This window comes from Gossypium raimondii, chromosome 8, assembly GCF_025698545.1.
Source record: "Gossypium raimondii isolate GPD5lz chromosome 8, ASM2569854v1, whole genome shotgun sequence".
NCBI classification, from domain to species: Eukaryota; Viridiplantae; Streptophyta; class Magnoliopsida; order Malvales; family Malvaceae; genus Gossypium; species Gossypium raimondii.
In genome coordinates this window covers 62,196,144-62,217,220 of record NC_068572.1, presented here as the reverse complement: position 1 = coordinate 62,217,220, position 21,077 = coordinate 62,196,144, and the positions used below count along the sequence as shown (strand labels likewise).

General features: G+C 29.8%; 2 protein-coding genes across 2 annotated transcripts; both read right to left on the bottom strand.

The window, feature by feature from the left end:
- Positions 1-707: 707 nt before the first annotated feature.
- On the bottom strand, positions 708-3,886 carry LOC105793492 (uncharacterized). The gene is made up of 7 exons (XM_052634510.1): positions 3,737-3,886; positions 3,574-3,660; positions 3,212-3,487; positions 2,806-2,964; positions 2,452-2,505; positions 2,073-2,219; positions 708-1,183 (listed from the first exon to the last, which is right to left on the bottom strand). Exons 1-7 carry the CDS (start codon positions 3,884-3,886, stop codon positions 800-802), a joined length of 1,257 nt encoding a protein of 418 aa, XP_052490470.1. The 3' UTR covers positions 708-799.
- A 1,322-nt stretch (positions 3,887-5,208) lies between these two features.
- Positions 5,209-19,439, bottom strand: LOC105792974 (uncharacterized). Its single transcript, XM_052634913.1, has 16 exons — positions 19,284-19,439; positions 18,069-18,299; positions 14,931-15,017; positions 14,663-14,866; positions 13,631-13,792; positions 13,343-13,396; positions 12,876-13,022; positions 11,628-11,998; positions 11,467-11,517; positions 8,842-8,920; positions 8,647-8,733; positions 8,268-8,567; positions 7,927-8,088; positions 7,293-7,346; positions 6,596-6,742; positions 5,209-5,682 (listed from the first exon to the last, which is right to left on the bottom strand). The coding sequence occupies exons 1-16, from the start codon at positions 19,437-19,439 to the stop codon at positions 5,296-5,298; spliced, it is 2,679 nt and encodes an 892-aa protein (XP_052490873.1). The 3' UTR covers positions 5,209-5,295.
- Positions 19,440-21,077: the final 1,638 nt, after the last annotated feature.

Here is a 21,077-nt window from a genome sequence, read left to right as displayed (position 1 = left end):
AACTCTCTATATCATATTCTCACTTATAACAGCAACAACCATAGTTATGAAGTATGTTCTTTATTAAATTAATTTTCTATAACAACCGATTGTATAAAATTTGAAATAAAATTATAGTTGTTTCATATAAGAAAACCTATTAATTATAATTTATTAAATAAAACTTATTTTAATCAGTATATTATTTCAATAAAATGTTCAAACTTCACGTGAAAAATTTTATTAATCAATTTTATTAAATGAAAATAATCTTCAACGAGTGGAATTAAATAAATCAATTCAATAAACTATTAAGTTTTTTGTTCTACTATGAATTATTTGAAATGACATAAACTTATAACATGATTACTTGAATTTAACAACTCATGATAAATTAATTTATTTATTTTGATAACTCATGCTAATTAATTAAATTTTAGATTTATGAACTCCATAATTAATTATGTGAAAGATGCAAAATAAAAGATGCATAAAAGTAATAACACATGCGCTCGCTATATATATTTTAATTTTATTGATTTGATTTTGACTTAACATAATTTTTACTTTCTTTATTTAATAAAAATTCATTATATTAATTCGATAGTAGATTTACAACAATTATTTCTCAATAACAAGATGGTATTATAGGTGTACAACAACTGCCTCTCTATAATAAGTTAAATCTTGGTAGACAATAGAGCTTTTATAAAGAGAGTTAATTATACTTTCACCTACGCAAACCATGATTTTATTGTATTATAATATAAATCATGGACACAAGCCAAAACAAAAACAAAAACTATATATTTAGAGGACTCTATGGACAATTATAATTCTGACCAGGTCCCCCAAAGTAAAAAGTTGGTGAACTTTCGGATCCATCTTGGTGATTTAAAGCAGTGTAGCAATAATTCTCTTCAGCCAAAGTGGTCACCGCAGGTGGGTACTGAAGTTGCGTTGAGAAATCTACAATGCCAATATTCTCCATGTAACATGCATTCCCTTTTAGACTAGAAGCAAATTTGCCACTCCCCATGGCGGTCTTGGTGTGTGGCGATTTCCGCACATTTGGGCTATAAACTTGTCCACCCCATTCAACCATTGTTGCACTATTCTTCAAGACATTTAGTGTTGATGCTGGCCAATATCCAATTGTTATACCATTCCCAAATATTAGCCACCAATTGTTTGTGTTTTCATCCTACAAACCAAACAATTCAAAATAAAATCGACGTACAACAAAGAAAATACATTGGTTTATTGGTTAAGGTTGGGGCCTTGAGTCAATGAGACTTGGTAAAAGTACTATAGAGGCTTTTATACTAAGAAGAAGAAGGTAAATATCAATCCTTGTATGTTATATAAAAAAACAAACTAGTTCTTTCATTAAAAGTTTCATCCATTTTTATTGTTAAAACCTAGTCCCTATATGTTAGCATAAGGTACATGTGACATACCATATGTAATTGTTTAGTTGTTTCGTCAAACATTCTAGTTTTTAACCGTAGAAATGGATGAATTTTTTAACAAAAATGGTTAGTTTGCTCTTTGATCTAACGTACATGGACTAATTTACCCCTTTTTTTGAGTAAAGAGAGCAAAATGCAATCTCTCTCTATTTTTTTTTAACTTCTATAATATCATGGTAGGTCCAAATTGTGTTCTCAATTTAGACCTAAGAATAATATCCGAAAAGTATAAAGACTTTGAACATATTTTAACCTAAATTTATATATCAGCATAATGTTAAGGCATCATCAATTTAATAGCAACTAATTGTCAATTTAGACCTAGGAATAATTTGATAAAAGTAAAGGACCAAATTATATCAAAATAAAAATTTATCCCTTTAGTTTTTCAACTTCTATAATGTTATAGTAGATTCGAACTGATAACTTGATTTTCTTTCATTGTTATTTTGGTCATATAGTCAAGACTATATGAAAATTCATTCGTTCAACTATATTCAATTAAAAATAAATTTACATCATTACTCTAATAACGACAATTTAATCTCAATTTACTAGAGGGGCTAAAATTAAAACTAGACCAAAGAAAAAGCTGAGAGAAAAAAGAGAGGTTAATCTTACCATATAAATGCCAATGGTGATATAGTACTGTTGACCTAACTCCATGGATATAGGCGAAATGGCTGCACCAAGGGCAATTTTAGAGCTTGTTTGAATGAAGCCACTGCATTGGAGGTCAAAACAACCTGTTGTCTTGTAAGAATCTTTCTGCAAGTATGTTGGATAATGTGTGATCATCAATGTGTACATTAACCATATAATTCCTTCCAACAAGATAAAACACATCATTTTTAATGATTTAATTAATTGCAAACTCTTATGATTAGCCCGATGGTCAAAGGATATTCATCCATAATACTTGCATGATATGTGTCAACACTAACTCTATAATTATACAACACAGAGAAAAAATTAATTGTAAAAACTTTCATGTACTTACAGTCCAATGTGCAAATAATCTGGTCTTTTTGTCACCATATAATTGTGGGTTTACCTGAGAAAAAATATTGAAAAGTTAATAAGAAAAACAAAAAAAACAACAAACAAAAAAAAAAGAACAGTGTTGAGTGAGGTTGCTTTTCAATTCAATCGATCCGAATTAGGTTTAGTTCAATTCAATTTCAGTTTGGGTTAATTTCGAGTTCAAGTATTTTGAATTTGATTTTTCAAGTCAAATCATTATCAGTTTAGATAATTTCTATATTAATCATTTCGAAATTAGATTGTTTTGTATTCGGATTAAACTAATTTAGCTTGTCAAACATTTAATTATCGAGTTTAGATTAAAACTTACTGTCCATCCGGATTCTATGCTTTCAAAATTATCATTAGGGCCAGCTTTAAGCCAGACTTGAGCAGTAGTGAAATCTTCAGATTCAACATTTGGATTCCAAACATTGATATCCGCTTTAGCTCCTGTGTAATTGGCTCCAACTGTAGCAAGAATTGCTGCCTGTTTAAAAAACAAAAAACCCCACCAATTCAATTACATCAATCAATTTTGACTTGAATTTGTGAACAAAATGCGGTCAACTCAAACACAACATCAATTTAAATGGATTTAAAACCAAGGAAAGTCAAGGAATCAAAGTTAAATTATTCGGAATCTAAAATAATTCATTCAAATAATTAATCAAAAATGTGCCTCAAACCCTAAACAACAAAGTTACCCGAACTAAAATACTCAAAAATATGCTTACGGATCGGTTAACAATAGCAGGAAGTGCGAGTGCGTTGCTATTAATAGATGGAAATCGGCCAATTGTTGTGTTTGATTTCAAGACAACTTCTTGAGGTTTTCTTCCAAACTGTTGGACAGATTGCGCTCTCAGTAAATCCTCTCTTCGAATCCTTCGAATTGGGACAGTTCCTTTCGGGCAGCTTCCGCTTTTTTGCCATGTCTGAAACACAGTTAGCTTCGACGACCCATTTTTCGAATTGAATTCCATTTCTTTGAAATTGAAATTGGGTTTCATCTGCAATGTTCAATAGCATCCATTACATCAGCAGTCGCAATGATAAAGAAAAAAAAAAAAAAAGTAATGATAGAAAAAAGAATTACCTGAATAACGTGATTCCTTAATGCAGGGTGATCGAAAGCAGGTTGTCTATAGATATCGACACAATCGATAATATCCCCATCATCACTCTGCCATATTCATTTTCAACACTCATATAATTATATCGTGTCTAATATTATTTCAGGTTTTAGTAAATACTTTTACCTGTATGGTCTTCACAGCAGGCTTGTTAAGCTGCTTTAATTTCCCATCAACATCTGCGTGAATTTCTTTGACAGGAGCTTTTCCAGTTACTCTGTTACTCAAATATGATAAAACCAGAATCAAGAAAACCCCGAAAATAAAATTTGCCATTGTTTTAAGCAAATCTGTTCTTTGGGGTCTTGAAAATTGCTGTAATATAAGAAGTAGAATGCTTCAAGTTTTAAATTCTAATAAATGGCAAAGTGCTTTTTAAGAATGTTTTTAATTCAGATTCCTTGTTGGGCATATGTAATTAATAAAATCCCTTACAAGGATAAAAAAAAAATTTTGTATTTACCTTAAATTTGGAGATGTAATGAATAAAATCCTATCTGCCAAATCCAAATTATATATTTTTAAATCACCAACAACACCTTTGAACTGAGTTTGAATTTTGAAATCAATATTATTAGAACGACTTTATCTAATTATCACCTTTGACCTAAACATATTTTAACCGTAAAATGTATGAGTACACCCGTGGTTATAAAAAAATCTAAAACTCAATGTAGGTATATTAATTAGATGAAAATTTCAAATAATATTAAAGGATGACATATCAATAATGCGAGTGGAAGATAAATTATATATATTTATAGATTAAAACTAGTTTGTATTTGATTGCAATAACAGGTCGTTTTTATATGTTTAATTTTATAATATTAGTTTTGCTTAAAATTTTAATCAATTTCTTCAAAAATAATTAATAAATTAAAATTAATGTAATTACAAAATATTTTTAAAAATATTTAATATAAAAATTCATCATGGTTTGAGTATTAATATTAATATACTATAATTTAAATAATATTATTAATAATTTTTATAGGTTATTTATTTTATATATATATTGTTAAATTAATTCGTTTTAATACTAAAATTATTAATATTCTATTTTTTTATAATTTTATATTTATCTTTGCTCTAATTTAATCAATGAATATAATCCTATTATATTTGCAAAGTATAAATTTAATTTGATAAATGTTATTAGTACGTGTATTTTCTTAAACTATATTTTAAGCTTAACAATGTAAGATTTATTAATTTTAATATTATAACATTAAAAGTTAATTCAATTTAAGTAAAATCTTAAAATGAAGAGATAATTTATTTAAAATTAATCTCATATTTAACATATAAAAATAAAAAATTTAAACAAAAACATGGAATAATTTAAAATTTTAAAAGGCAACGAGAAAATAGAAATTTACCCAAATTGTAAATTAGTGTGAGGGTGTCGGTGTCAAAAAACTATAATGAGAATATATATGACTATTTATTTCCTTTTAGTAACCTCATATATATGATATGTTTCAGTCGATATGTTCTTTGTCCGTTCTAGTCTCATACTTTTATTATTATTTAAATTTAAAAATATAAGTCTAATTACTAATACTTATTAAAATTCTTCTATTAAATTCGTTACTAATAAAAACAAATCACTACTAACACACCACAATGATCCAAACTTAGACAATTTCTAAAAAAAAGTGAACACCTGAGCCTTAGGGTTGGCTCTAGGGACAATTAAAATTTTGACCAGGTCCCCCAAAGTAAAAAACCGGTAAAGTTCCATATCCTTCTTGGTAATTCAAAGCAGTGTAGCAATACTGTTCATCAGCCCAAGTGCCTACCCACCGTGGATACTTGAGTTGCATTGAGAAATCAACAATGGCAATATTATCCATGTAACATGCATTCCCTCTTAGACCAGAAGCAAATTGGCCACTTCCCATGCCGGTCTTTGTGTGTGGCTTTTTCTTCACATTTGAGCTATAAACTTGTCCACCCCATTCAACCAGCGTTGAACTATGATTCAAGTAAAATAGTAGTGTTGATGCTGGCCAATACCCAACTGGTATATCTTTCCCAATTTTTAGCCACCAATTGTTCGTGTTTGGATCCTGCAAGTCAAACATCTCAATCGATTAGATGTTGTTGTTAAAGCGATAATGATTTTACATGTCAGTCAAATCTTAAGATGGTTTATGTATATATAAACAATTAGCCAACGAAGTTTTGGCTTAGAAATCTTGAGTTCTTCAGACTTGAGTTTGAGTTTCTCTATGCTTAATTTATGTCATATTTGGTTTTTTCCGGTAATTATATTTTATAATAGTATTACTCTTTTAGAAAATTTATTTTTATTCTGGTTTTAGTTCTTGTTCTATGTTCAGATTTAACCATTTTGTTTCAATTTAACACTTTCTTTTCTCAGCCAAAGTAAAATTGACCCTAAACCCTAAATTAAATAGATAACAGAATTCAATTAGTAGGCCTAAATTGATAATGTAGTAAGTTGTTGTCCTTAAAGTGATAAAATAATAAATTTAGGGTTAGTCTATGCTCAAAGTCCTTATACTCTTTATACAATTGGAATTTGGTCCCTATATTTATTTCAAGGAATTTAGGTATCTATTTTTTCGGATTTAGGATTAGTCTATGCTCAATTTAATAGCAACAATTAATTGTGTTATCAATTTAGACCTAGAAATAATATTATAAAAGTAAAGGAATCAAATTATACCAAATTTGAAAATTAGCCCCTCTAACTTTTTCTACTTTTATAATGTTATAGTAGGTCCAAATTGATAAGACCATTAGGTTATAATTGTTCAAGTGATAAGATGAAATTTTTTTTACTGTTATTGGATCATACAATCAAGACTATATGAAAATTCAGTCAACTAAATTCAACTAATAATAAATCCACATTATAACTCTAATAACGACAATTTAATGTCGATTTACTAGAGGGACTAAAATGAGAATTCGACCAAAGAAAAAGCTGAGAAAAAAGAAAGGGGTTAAGGTTACCATAAATATGCCAACATTGATATAATACTGTTGACCAAACTCAGTGGAGACAGGCTCAAGGGCTCCACCAAAGGCAACTTTGGAGCTTGTTTGAACGAAGCCACTGCAATGGAGGTCAAAGCAACCTGTTGTCTTGTATGAATCTTTCTGCAAATAAAACATACACAATTTTTAATGATTGAATTAAATTCAGATAAGAATAAAAAAAGGTTAAATTGCTTTTTTGGGCCTAAACTTGGTAACTATTCTCGCATTGGGCTTAAACTTTATTTTTTTTGTCTAAGATCGATCCTGAACTTGACAATTATTCTTATATTGGGCCTAAATTTTTTCTTGTAAAAGTTAGTCCTTGAACTTGACAATTTTTCTCACATTGGGGTCTAAACTTTTTTTTCCAAGTTAGTCTTTAATATTTCCTTTAAAACCCTAAAGTGCAGACCTCAATGTGAAAATAATTGCTAAGTTCAGGCTCTAGTATGGGAACAATTACCAAGTTCATGAACTAACTTGGACAAAAAAAAATGTTCAAGCTCCAATGTAGGGACAATTACCTAGTTTAAGCCCTAATGTAGGAACAATTATCAAGTTCGAGGACTAACTTAAACTAAAAAAAATTCAAAGCCTCAATGGGGGAGTTGTTGCCAAGTTCAGGCCATAAACGGTAATTTAACCCCCAAAAAAACTTTCATGTACTTACAGTCCAATGTGCAAAAAATCTAGTCTTTTTGTCACCATATAATTGTGGGTTTACCTGAGAAAATATATAAAAGTTATTAAGAAAAACAAAAGGAACAAAAAGGAAGTGTCGAGTGAGGTTGCTTTTGGATTGCATCGATGGTTATTTAGGTTTTAAAGTTGTAAAGTTTTTATGTCATTTTGGTTTAGGTAAATTTTAATTTGGGTATTTTTTTTAATTGGCCAATTTCGAATTTAAACATTTTGGGTTTGATTTACTAGTCGGATCATTATTTGTTGGAATCATTTGCATACACATCACTTTGAGTTCAGATTAGACAAGTTTAAGTTGAGTTTTTATTATCAAATCAAGTTAGATTAGGGGCGAAGTCAAAAAATTATTTTAGAAAGTCGGAATTAAGTTGTATATTTTTATGAAAGTTAAAATACGATTTCACAATTTATAATTTTTAAAAGACTAAATCAAAATTTTATCATTTCTTTGAGAGATAAAAATATAATTTTACTTTTTACATAATTAAAATTTTGCAAAACTTAAAAGGCCAATATTAAAATTTCACATTTTAAAGGGGTCGACTACCCTACCAATCAACCCCTGGGTTAGATCGAATTTTCAAGTTTGCATAAGAACTTACCATCCATCCGGATTCCAAGCTTTCAAAATTATCACCAGGGCCAGCTTTAAGCCAAATTTGAGCAGTAGTGAACTCATCTTCAGATTCAACATTTGGAGTCCAAACATTGATATCCGCTTTAGCTCCTATGTAATTGTATCCAACTGTAACAAGAGTTGCTGCCTGTTTCAAAAGAAAAAACAAACACACCCCCTCAATTTTAACTCGAATTTGTCAATAAAATTTGGTCAATCCAAACACAAACTCAAAATGAGCGAAACCCAACTGATTTGAGCAAATAAATGATCTGAACTTGAAACAACAAGAATCCAAAGTCGACCCAGTCGAGAAAATCCCTAATTAAACCTGAAATATATGCTTACGGATCGATTAACAATTGTGAATTTAGTGTTGTTAAAAAATGGAGATTGGCCATCTTTATGTTCTATTGTTGTGTTTGATTTCAAGACAACTTCTTGAGGTTTTCTTCCAAACTGTTGGACAGAGTTTGCTCTTAGTAAATCCTCTCTTCGAATCCTTCGAATCGAGACAGTTCCTTCCGGACAGCTTCCGCTTTTTTGCCATGTTTGAAACACAGTTAGTTTCGACGACTCATTTTTCGAGTTGATTTTCACTTCTTTTAAATCGAAACTGGGTTTCATCTACAATGTTCAATAGCATCAATTACATCCGCAATCGCAGTGATTAAAAAAAAAACAGTAATGATATAAAGAAATGTACCTGGATAACGTGATTCCTTAATGCAGGGTGATCAAAAGCAGGTTGTTTATAGATTTCGACGCAGTCAATGATATCCCCATCTTCACTCTATCATAGCCATTTTCAACACTCAGAAGTAAGCACCAATTTCGATTTTGCTGTGTTTGTGTAATCATATCGTGTCTAATTTTTTCAGGTTTTAGTAAATACTTTTACCTGTATGATCTTCACTGCAGGCTTGTTAAGCTGCTTTAATTTCTCTTCAACATCTTTAAATTTAGCTTTTCCATTTACTCTGTTACTCAAACATAATAAAATCACAGCCAAGAAAACCCTAAAAATAAATTTTGCCATTTTCTTTAAACTCCCTAAAAAATTGTATAAAAACTGAAGACAAAGTGCTTTTAACCTTTCTTCAAAAATAAAATTTTGATTATTATTTTTTGTTCTTGAGAACTGCTGTAATAGGAGAAATTAAAAGCGTCAAGATTTAAATTCTAATAAAACAAAGTGCTTTTAATGATGTTTTTATTTCAGATTCTTTGTTGGGCATATGTAATTAATAAAACCCAATCTGAAAAAATCTCTTGGAAGGATAAAAGAAGAAGAAAAATGTATTTATTTTTAGAGAAGATTTTGTTGGGAAGAGTTGTCACAATTTTAAAAATAAATAGTAAAATGAACATGAAATTTAAAAAATTGTGTTTGAAGTTGTTAATAACTATTTAAAACTCGTCGATTAAGTTTTAGTTTGATTGGCATTAATATTGTTACCAATTGAGGAGGACGTGGTTTGAGTGCATTGTATTATCTTCCTATTTAAGAGTTGGGGAGATGTTATAAGTTACCCTAACCATTATATAAAAAATAGCAGATATGATAAGAACATATACTAAGATTAATATTCAGAAAAAAATAAGTATTTAAAACTCAATGACGACATATTAATATTATTAAAATTTATCGTACATTTGGAATTTAATTCTTCTACTTTTCTTTTTAGAAATTTAGTCTCTCATTTTCAAGTTTAAAATGCAAGTCTAATTGTTGATATTATTAAAATTCTTTCGTTAGATTTTTTATAGATAAATTCTTTTGTTAAATTTAAGTATATTACATCAATTCTTTTGGTTATAGTAACCAACTAGTTTTCTTTTAAAATTCAAAATATTCAAAATATCACACTAATAAAGCGGAAAAATTTTAACAATGTTAATAATTGAACTTAAAATTTTAATTTTAAAATTAATGACTAAACTCATAAAAATAAGTGACTTAAATTTAAAAATACAAAAAAAAAAGCTTGGATCATATTTTAACCAATTGAATATTAGGTTTAGGAGGTTATAAAAGAGATGTGCATGTCTATATAATCATATGGTAATTTATTTAAGATTTGGTTATTGTAATTTCATTATTTAAATCAATGTTGGATTGCCCATCATATCAACGTTAATAGGTTTTTTTTTTGTGAATTATAAGAGGAGGGTAAAATTTTAAGAGTAACATGATGACTTGAACTTAAGTCACACCTGGGGCGGTAAACATCTTGACCAGCAGACCAACACACAGGGTTCAAGTCAATAAGGGGTTTTAAGTTAACATTAATGGTTTTTTTGGCATGATGTCAAATTTAGCTTTTAACGTTTACATATTTTGTCAATTTAACTTTGTTTTGGTTAAATTTAGCCATCAACATTTTAAAAAGAATCAAATTTGACCATAAACTTTTTTAAGAAAAGTCGAATTGATGTATTTTTAACGAAAATATTGAATAAAATGTTAAATTTTTAAACATGGCAACTTGCATGACAATTCACATGTATTTCATGCTCTCTCTCTCTCTCTCTCTCTCTTTTTTTGAATTCTTTGAACTTTTTATATATTTTTTTAATTCTGATTTTTGTATTTTAGACTATTTTTATAAAATTTAAATTATTTGTTGACGTAGCGTATGAGACAAATAGTGTCATGTAAATATGAAATGTGCATGGACTGCCACGAGGTTGTCACACCAACATCGTTAAAAATTAATGTTTTTGTTAGAATTTTTGTTTAGAAAAAGCAACTTGGCTCTTCTTAAATGAGGGCTAATTTTTGTTAAAATAAGGACCAAAATGGTAAAAAGCGTAAACATTAAAGGTTAAATTTATTAGTATGCATTTTTTATGAAAATATATTTTTTAAACAATTGTAAATTTTAAAGGGAGAAGTAGTTTTTATAGGGAGTTTCAAAGAATTTTATAGCGAGTAATTATTTAGAAAAATATTTTATATAAACAAGGGATAAATATTAAATTTATACATGAAATTTGGTTTAATGTGTAATTTGATATATGAATTTTGATTTGATGTAATTATATACATGAAACTTGAATTGTGGTTTATATGTATATATAAAACTTTGATTTTGATTCAATTATACACATTTAAAGAAATGAATACATACATTTATTTTCATTTTTATTAATATAATTGTTTGTGTATGAAATATATTAACGTAAAATAGTGTGGATTCGATAATGTTGTTAGTGATTTGTAAAATTGAATCAAATCAAAATTCCATGCATAAAATTACACAAAATCAAAGTTAATGTATGATATTGCACATTGAATCGAAGTTCATGTATAGCTTTGATATTTATCCTTTAAACAATCAGGCAATAAGAAGCACAATACACTTTAAATGAGATTCTAGGTTTAAAATTGTGGATAAGAAAAACAACATCAAAGTTCCAATCTAATTTGACTCTAGATTAATCATGACTCAAATATATGACTACCGAATGCTGAAAACTATTAATTCGTAACATCAAAACTCAAATACGAAATAGATTATACAATCCAAGTTCTGGAAGCAAAGAAACAACACATTCAATTTCCTCACTATCCCTAAACCACAATCATCATCAAGTTCATAAAAAAGAAAAGAAAAGAAAAGAAGAAGAAGAAGAAGAGATAATTTGAAGCCATTGACGAAGACACTCTCTTTTCAAGGACACATTTCATTCCTTCCAGGGCCACCAAAATAAAACTCAGGATCTACAACATAATCCGAAACATATTGAGATTGATAACACCAATATTCATCTGCATAAGTGCCCACCCATTCCGGGAATTTCAAGTTGAGCGATATGTCGAGAATCCTCATTCTTTTCATATACCCTGAATTCCCGTCGATATAATCCGGGAAATTACCGTTGCCCATTTGTGTTTCCGTGTGGGGAACTTGCTCCAACTTTGAGCTGTAAACATCGCCGCCCCACTCGGCACATTCCGCACCGTAGGTCAGTGTTGTGAACAGCTTCGGTGGCCAATACCCTATGTTGGTTCTTTCACCGTATTGTACCCATAGATTGTTTGTGTTTGGATCCTGAATATGAAACAAAAAGGGAATTGAAATGTAAATGATGATCACAAATTTCAATCGTTGCTTTGTGTCAAATGTTTTGGTATGTTGGATTGGTTTTGGATGGGATAAATTTGGATATGGCTGATTCGGTTTTTTAATATTTTTTATCGTTTTCGGTTTCGTGTAGTTTCGTGTTCGGGTTATTTTTGTTTTAGGTCATTTTGAGTTCAGGTTTTTTAGGTTTGTTAGTCGATTTTTTGGATTCAGTCACTCCAAGTTCAAGTAAGCTTCATATTTGAGTAGAGGTGAGATCAGTTTGGTTCGCGATTTTTAAATACTAGCTTTGGACTTTTAAACTTATTTTGATAAAACGGAATATGTTTTAAACTTTTGGATATTATTTGATAATATTTCTAAAAGCAAGTAATGTTTTAAATATAAAAAATAAGTCTTATATATTATTTTTGAAAATAAATTTCCATATAAAAGTTTTAACTTGTTTTTATTTTAAAATACATAATATTTATTTTACATCATAAAATTATAAATTACATAAAATAGAATTCAACTCAGTTTGGATAATCATAGTTTTTTTTTTTAACTCTTATTCCATAAATCATTCAAACACCATGATTCGAATTGATCAAATTAGTTTTGGGAAGTTCTTTTTCACCCCTAGATTTAAGTCATTTTGGGTTTTTCGGGTTTGTCATCTTGTTTCGGGTCATTCCAAGCTCAAAACATTTCGAGTTCTAATTATTTTTGGTTTAAGTCCATTTTAATCTGTAGTCGAAAATATTAAGCTGTTAACTATTTACAATCAAATCAGATTAAAACATATTGGGATTTTAATAATGTTTTGGTAATTGAAAGTTTAGAGCTTTGATATTTTGCTGACCTTAAATATAAAGAGAGTTATCTGATATGGGAGACCTCGGAAGACGGAGATAGGGTAAATGGCTGCACCAAGAGCAATTTCATGGCTTGTCTGAACAAATCCGGGGCATGTTAGATCAAAACACCCTGTTTTCTTTGATGCATCAACCTATACATGCACACAAATGTTTGGTTATTTTGATATCTTAAACTTGGATTTCGGTACATTTCTAACATCATTATGCCTCTAATTTTTTTGAAAGTTTTAATTGAGTCCCTCAATATTTTAAAATTCCCGTTAAGCTTTTTGAAAGTTTTACTCAAAGCCCCTTAAATTTTTCAAAAATTCTCATTAAACCCTTCAAATTTCTTGAAAGTTAAACCTTTAGGTTTTAAAAAAAATTTGATTAAAACCCTAAACTTAATGCCAAAATTCAGCACTGACAATGAAGCTTCGAGACACTAGTAAAGGTGTTAAAGTGAACTTACTGTCCAATAAGCAAATAATCGAGTTTGTCTATCTCCATACACACCAGGATTCACCTAAAAAAGCTTGAAAACTTCAAAAGAATATTAACAGCTATAAGCTTATCTAACAAGTGCAATGGCAAGACACATTGCATTCTTAATAAAAGAATGTGGATTTAAATTTTAGAGACGATACTATTAAAGGGAATAGATACAAACTTCGAACATAAATCACAAAAAGAACATGAAAGATATCAAAAAAATAAAAAAAGAGCTTAGAGGTATTAAAAAAGAGTTTGATATACTAACCGCCCAACCAACTTCAACGCTCTCAAAATCATACCAAGGACCACTTCGGAGGCTGATTCTAGAGGTGGAATATTCATCGTCGGATTCAACATGAGGGTTCCATACTTTGATATCTGCTTTCACTCCCGCATAGTTATACCCTTCCGTCAACAATATTGCCTTCTAAAACAATTCAAAACTTCCTATCAGACTTGTTGGAGAATCGAATTATTTGTCTAAATTTAAAGATTCACACGATATTTTCATGGGTTTTAGCTAAAATATTAAATCTGAAAGATAGATTTGGAAAAAAAGTTGGATTTTTTTGTATTTTATGTATTATGTAATTTATATTATAAGAATATTAAATATGCTATATTATAATGTAAATATTAAAAGAATTATATGTTTGACTTAAATAGATTTAAGTAGAAGTATTCCTAGGTTGAGTAGAGTTGGGGTTTTTGGTTGGGTCTATGCATGGTATAATTATACATAGTTGCCCAAGCTTGACTCAACATGAAATATAAGCCTCAAATTTTGCCTACTCTCCAATATTTATTAAATTTCTAACTATAAACAACGTAATAGTTAATTACTTTTATGATATATTTTGTTTTTCATATAATTAAAATTAATATAGTATAAACTTGAAATCGAGTCAAGTGAAGTTGAGTTTGGACACTAAATATTGGAAACTAAATCTAGTCCATATTTTAAATTTTTTGTTTTGTTTTTTTTTCAAGCCCGTCTTTTAACTCTAATATTTTTATTCAACCCCTTCTAAATTTTAAGCAAGTCTTCGAATTTGGGTGAGTAAACCAACCCTTAAATAGGTCTAGGTTTTAAGTTAGTCACTTACATTTTATGAATGATCTTGGACAAAATTTGAAACTCATAACTCGATTCAAACTTAATCTACTATATATGATATTGATACCGTCCACGAGCTCTACTCAAAAAGCAAGTTTAGTGCGAATTAGGAATTATAGATTTGCCATGTTTAATCGCTTGAACAAATAAGAAACTAGCATCGAAAGTGATGGGGGATACCGAATGGTTCCTTTGATGTACGGTCAATGGACTCTTCTTCCTTGAGTTAGATAATAACTCATCATCATTATGGGTTCTTCGAACTACTGGGATTGTTCCTTTGGGACAGCTTCCACTTTTCTGCCATACTTGAGATGTTACACTCCTCAAAGGTTGTTCACTTGTCTGAATTTCCTCCATGTTTGGATTATAACTGGGTGCCAACTACATTAAACAAAATCAAATGAAAATAAAGCTTTTATTTTTTAAAAAAAATGAAAATGTATACCTGGATGATGTGATTCTTCAAAGAAGGATGATCCAATGAAGGTTGCTTGTAAATGTCAATGCAATCTATAATGTCACCATCTTCACTCTGCAAACAAATACATATATCGTTATTCGTTAATTTTGTATTTCCAAATACAAGTGATAATGTTTTAGAGATCACTAAAAGGGATAAATTTAGGGGTTGGTAGCAGTCTTGACTCCCAAAAAATCATAAAATTATAAGTTAACCCTCCAAAACAATTATGATCCTAATTTTACCCCTAAAATGCGAATGTCACTAACATTGTGAAACTAAATTCTGTAGCTTTCGTTTTGTCAAACTCGAAACCACCTATCTTGATATGTTCGAAATATAAAAGCAATAAACCCTAGTAAGGGATTTACAAATGTTGGGATTTAAACCCCAAACACAGCGAAGGGAGGGTGGCAGGAAGGGGCCTTGATGCCCCCCAAAATGAAAAATCCTTGCTTTAGTCCCCCTAATGTTTATAAAACCTTAAATTAGTGTTTGGTAAAATTATAATTTGGCCTTCAAAAAGTGCTAGAATTTTGATTTAGTCCTTTTGAAATCCATAAAAATATAAGTCAATATATATAAGGGTGGAATTACATTTTAACTCTCGTAAAAATATATAACTTAATCTCAACCCTTTTTAAAAAAATTTTGACTTCGCCCCTAACTCCAGATTTGTTTAATGCTATCCTTAAGAGGTGACAATATATGAAATATATGAGCTAAGTCGAAAATTTCAAAGAGTAAAACAAAGGATAAAAAAACATTATACCTGAATTGATTTCACTGCATGCCTTGTAGGGTTGTTTGGTACATTTTTTCCATCTAAAATCTTAGGTTTTCTTGTATCCAACCCTAAATCAGCCTCTCCAAGCACATAACAAAGTGTTAACCCCAAGAAAATGATCACTCCTTTAAAACCTGTTCTTCTCATTTTGATATTGTTTCTCAAATTGATCATCAATGGCATGTATAATTGCATATAGTATTGTATATAGGTGTTTTTTATGTGATCACACAAGCATTTTTCTAATGATTTTAATCATGAAAAATACAATCTTTTCTCAAGTAATTATTATTTGCCATTATATAGATGTTATAGATGATCAAATCACACATAAAATTTGCATGCTTCACCTTCTAATCATTCATTTCCCATTTACAATTTCAAAATTTTGAATCATGCTAGGAAAATAAGATGGAGAATGGTTTTTCTTTTCTAAAATATTATTACTTTAAACCATCAAAAGAAATTGTAAGTAATTTTGGAGATATATATTTTTAGTCTTATAGTACACCAAATATTTTATTTAACTAAAAGTAAGAGTTTTTTCAAAGAATGTATAAATTACTCATATAATTCTTAATATATTACTTTTGTTTGTATATTTGATTTTTTTTTTAAATTTTCATAATAAATTTGGTGTTTAGTTAACTCGTGGCATCAACTCAACAGAGCATTTAAATATAGTACATATAGACAAGGGCAGTGGTAAGCTTTTCAAAAAATTGAATCCGATTTTGTTATGAACAGTCTCATTATAAGTTCTGATCATATCTTTTCTTTTTGACACAATAACTAGAGCTACCCATAGCCCCTTCTTAACCTATAAATAAGAGGATAATGCGCTTCAAATGCACTCGAATTATAAATATTTTGTAGTTGAATTGATGAATTAAAAAAATAATAACATTTTGATATAGATGGACTTGGAATTTTGTGAATATAGGCCTAGAATAATAAATGGCTTAATGGACGTCTTTATAATCTTTACTTTTTGGGTCCATTATGGGCTTATCCATGGATCCCGGCCATGCTGGATCTGAATATATAGGTAAATTCCATGAAAGGTCCCTGTACTTTGTATTTGTTGCGATTTCAGTTCTCCCTATTATAATTGACCATTTCTAAATTTTCTAATTTTTGAAATGTGGTATTCTCAATCATGAAGCTAATTTTTTTTTCGCAAGTTGCATAATATAGACTATTGAAATGCTGAAATTGTATTTTTACTATTGTAAAAATTTACAAGTTAATTCCGCCTTCCAAAAAACATTTTCTTACTTCGCCCCTAGTCATATCATCGCATGTTTTAACATTTATGCTATGTCAAATTAATTTTACTTTTATACATAAGAGTTTTTATTAATATTCAAAATTATATTAATTAATTTATTATTGTTAACTATTAAAATAAAATATTAAAAATATTTTTTATTAAATTTGTCTTCAAACTATTTAAAAACAAAATTGAATAGTAAAATTCAATTAAAAAATCAAACTTTAGTTTCAGAATTCAATCAAGCAAAAGTGAATTGGTAAAATTCGATATAGAATTAAAATAGAGTGGTAAATTTACCTTTAGTTCAAAAGTATAAGGGCAAATATCAATAAAACTAAAAAATGGTGGCAAATTTCAAATTGTAGCTAAACTATAATGGCAAATCTGCACATTAATCCAATAAAATCCTTAGCTTATAAGAAAAAGAAAAGGGTTAATGTACCATTCGGTACCTGAAAGTGGCTTCAAGGTTTAATTTGGTTCCTAATTTTTTTGTCTTAATTTGTACTTAAGTTTGGCTTTAAGATTCAATTTGGTATCCAAACCAAACAATATCATGTGGCCAATGAATGTTTGACATATATGCTCTCGTGAAAAAAAAAAGGTTCTTAATTAGGAAAAAGAAAAACTTAAATACCAAATTGAATTTTGAAGCCAAATTTAAGTACCAAATTAAATAAAAAAATACGTCAAGTATCAAATTAAAAAAGTTTAAGTACCAAATTGAGAAAAAATCTCAGATGCTAAATTGCACATTGAAGTTAAAATTAGATACCAAATAGTATATTAACCCAAAGAAAAATACTAATATGGACGCGGGTGAATAAAACACAGTGATGGGGCGCTAAATGAAAATTTTACACACGTATAAACAATTGACGAAATTAAGGAAACCCCTCGAAAATGCCAACTGTACCACGCTGGAAATCCGGGCAGCTGCCCGAACTTTCCCTCTCTATATATCGACCCCACTTATCTCACAACTCTCACTACCCGCAAAATTTTCTTTTGATTTAAAGCTTAAAAAGAAAATTTTCAAGTTTTTCAGTAACCAATCAACAATGGCTTCCTCAATGAATTTTCTGATGCTTCTTTCCCTAGTTGTTTTTGCTCTAATGGCTTCCGCCATGGCTGCCGAGGCTCCAGCTCCAAGTCCTACGTCGGGATCCGGCTCGTTCTCTCCTTCATTCGTCTCTGTTTTCGCCGTCGTGGCTCTGCTCTTCGGCTCCGCTCTCCGGTTCTGAAGGTGATGCACCTTGTTATGGCTTCTACGGTTGCTGTAGAGAGGCTCCTGGATTTATATATATATTCGGCTTTGAATTTCAATAATAATAGTAGATCTAAGGGATGATTCTATATATAATATGAGAGAGATGTAATTATGTGCATCAAAGATTATTTGATTGTTGATGTTTGGACTTCAATTATTTTGTTAGTATTATGAGTGGTATTTTCACTTTTTATATATATTCTCCGTTTTGTTTCATAGTTTCTTACGTAGTTTTGAATATTTTCTTGCGTTTTCGCTGCAGCCAAACAATTAAAGCAGTTACATTCTCTACAATTATGTTACATTGCACGCTACTGATTATTCTACTTCCCTCTGAAATTTGTTCAGATTTTAAAGTCAACTTTACCCTTCCATTGCTTCACGTTTCTCGCAATAATGCTAGTTAGTGCTTGCTCACCACTATTCTTTCAAAACATTCTTTTCTTTTCTTTTTCTTTCTAAATTTTAAAGCATCTTTAAATACTTTACCAAAAATTCAATTTCGGTTCTAACTTCTAAACCTGGAAATTTGCTTCGTGGTTACGCACTTCGTGGATTCGAGACGAAAAGTTGATGCTGTTTGATAACCATTTTTAATGGTTTATATTTTCTTGAACTTTTTTTTTTGTACCTTTTTAAGTTCATGCTTTTTATTATTATAAAGAATCGTTTAAATTTAAAAAAATCCCACACGATTTTGATTCGTCTTTTATTCTTATATTCTCCACTGAGAAAAAAGGAGAATGAAAAGGCTTTTCTTTTGGTCTGTTCAGTTTTTCTCTAATAAAATTATGCTCATTTTATTCAAATCTAATCATTGTATGAAGTTATTTGGAGATAATAAACTATATATATCAACTTATAATTAAGGTATGTTGAGCGAAAATAATCTCACATTTGATGACATTCGTATCGGTTTATATTTCATTATTTCTTTTTTTAAGCCATCGAAAGAGCTTAAAGCTTATAGCATAAACTCATAAACCCGAGAAACCATCAAACTACCAACAAAACAAAGCCACAAATTCTAGTTCTAGCATTCCGGGCGGATACTTTACCGGAAATCTGACGAAACATATTGGCCGGAAACTTTACCGGAATAGAATGTATACCCTGAGGTTCCGTTTTACTACTGGTATGAGATGTACCAGCCGATACCATTGGTACTTCTTTGGTTTGAACGCCAACTATTAGTACATTAATCAAGGCCCACACATCATGTAATTAACTGTCAATGATATGACTGTGTTTGTGATTTGCTCATGTCAACGGTTGGTGAATCCTACCAACTATAATTTCTTTCTCTATAAAGTCATTGTCATTGAAATAAACATAACCAATATTAATGGTGAAAACTTTAACATACCAAAAAAATTACTGTGAAAGGTAAAAGTATTATAAAAATTTTTATATTGGGAGTTAGATTATATTTTGTTCATTTTATTAAAAAATGGGCAAATCGGTCCATATATATTAAATTAAAAAGTTAACTTTTAAAAACTAGTCACTATATCTCGTGGCATATTTTTAATAAAAATTATAAATTTATACTTTAGTCTAATATACAGAAATTAAAATTAATTTACTTATTTTTTGAATTAAGAATGAGAAAGTACAATCTTACCCTTATCCCTCGGCCGTACATTTACCCGAAATCTGTAAATGGAAATTTTATACGCAATTAACCAAATTAAGGAAGCCCCTTGGATTTTGCCCCCAAAAAAGAAGCCCCTTGAAATGTGCCAACTCTAACCACGCTGGAAATCCAGGCAGCTGCCCGAACTTTCCCTCTATATATACCGACCCCACCTGTCTCACGCCTCTCACTGCCCTCAAAAAATTTCAAATATTTTTCTTCCTTTAGATTGATCGCTTAAAGAGAGAATTTCAAATTTTCATCAAAAAATGGCTTCCTCCATGAATGTTTTGATGCTTGTTTTCGTCTCTGTTTTTGCTCTAATGGCTTCTGCCATGGCTGCTGAAGCTCCAGCTCCAAGTCCTACCTCAGGAACCGGCTCTATCACTCCCTCATTCGTCTCTGTTTTCGCCGCCGCCGTGGCTCTGCTCTTCGGCTCCACTCTCGTGCTCTGAGTATGATGCATCTTGTTACGGCGTTTCCATGAGTTTACGGCTATGGATGCTCTAGAAAGTGTTTCGGATTTTCATTTTTATATATAATTCATTTTAAGTCGGCTTTGAATTTTAGTTCTAGTAGCGGATCTATATATATGAGTGAGTTATGCTGTTTTGCTCATCAAAGATTATTATATGGTTGATGTTTTGATTTTGATTATGTTGAATATTATTACGAGTAATAACGTTCTTATTAGTATAATTAGAGATATTTTCGCTTTTTATACATCTTATATGGAAGTGACGTAGTTATGCTGTTAATTTGTCGCCGGTGATTACTTCTCCAGCTATGGATGCTGTAGAGAGTGCATCGGTTTCTCATTTATATATGTATACTCTTTTCAAATTTGCTTTGAATTTTAGTTCTAGTAGCAGATCTATATATATGAAGTGAGGTAGTTATGCTATTTGCACATCCAAGATTATCGATATGGTTGATGTTTTGGATTTCAATTATATTCAGTATTATTATGGAGTAATAATGTTCTTATTAGTATAATGAGAGATATTTTCTCTTCATATACAACTCTGTTAGGACCTTTACTATATTTTCTTGCGTTTTCTCTGCAGCCAAACAATAAAAAACAGCTACATTCTCTACAACTATGTTACTTTCATCTGAAATTTTGATCTGTTTGTGAAGCCGAATTTACCCTTTCAGTGTTT

Bases quoted from the DNA above. Each gene is read 5' to 3' on its own strand.
- LOC105793492 (XM_052634510.1), bottom strand. From the start codon at position 3,886: ATGGCAAATTTTATTTTCGGGGTTTTCTTGATTCTGGTTTTATCATAT. The intron at 2,506-2,805 runs GTAAGTTTTAAT...ATTTTTTCTCAG, and splicing joins GCATAGAATCCGGATGGACA to GTAAACCCACAATTATATGG. The intron at 2,220-2,451 runs GTAAGTACATGA...ACATACTTGCAG, and splicing joins GATTATTTGCACATTGGACT to AAAGATTCTTACAAGACAAC.
- LOC105792974 (XM_052634913.1), bottom strand. From the start codon at position 19,439: ATGGTATCGGCTGGTACATCTCATACCAGTAGTAAAACGGAACCTCAG. The intron at 13,793-14,662 runs GTATCCCCCATC...GAATTGTTTTAG, and splicing joins TACATCAAAGGAACCATTCG to AAGGCAATATTGTTGACGGA. The intron at 8,734-8,841 runs GTAAAAGTATTT...TGGCTATGATAG, and splicing joins CTGCAGTGAAGATCATACAG to AGTGAAGATGGGGATATCAT.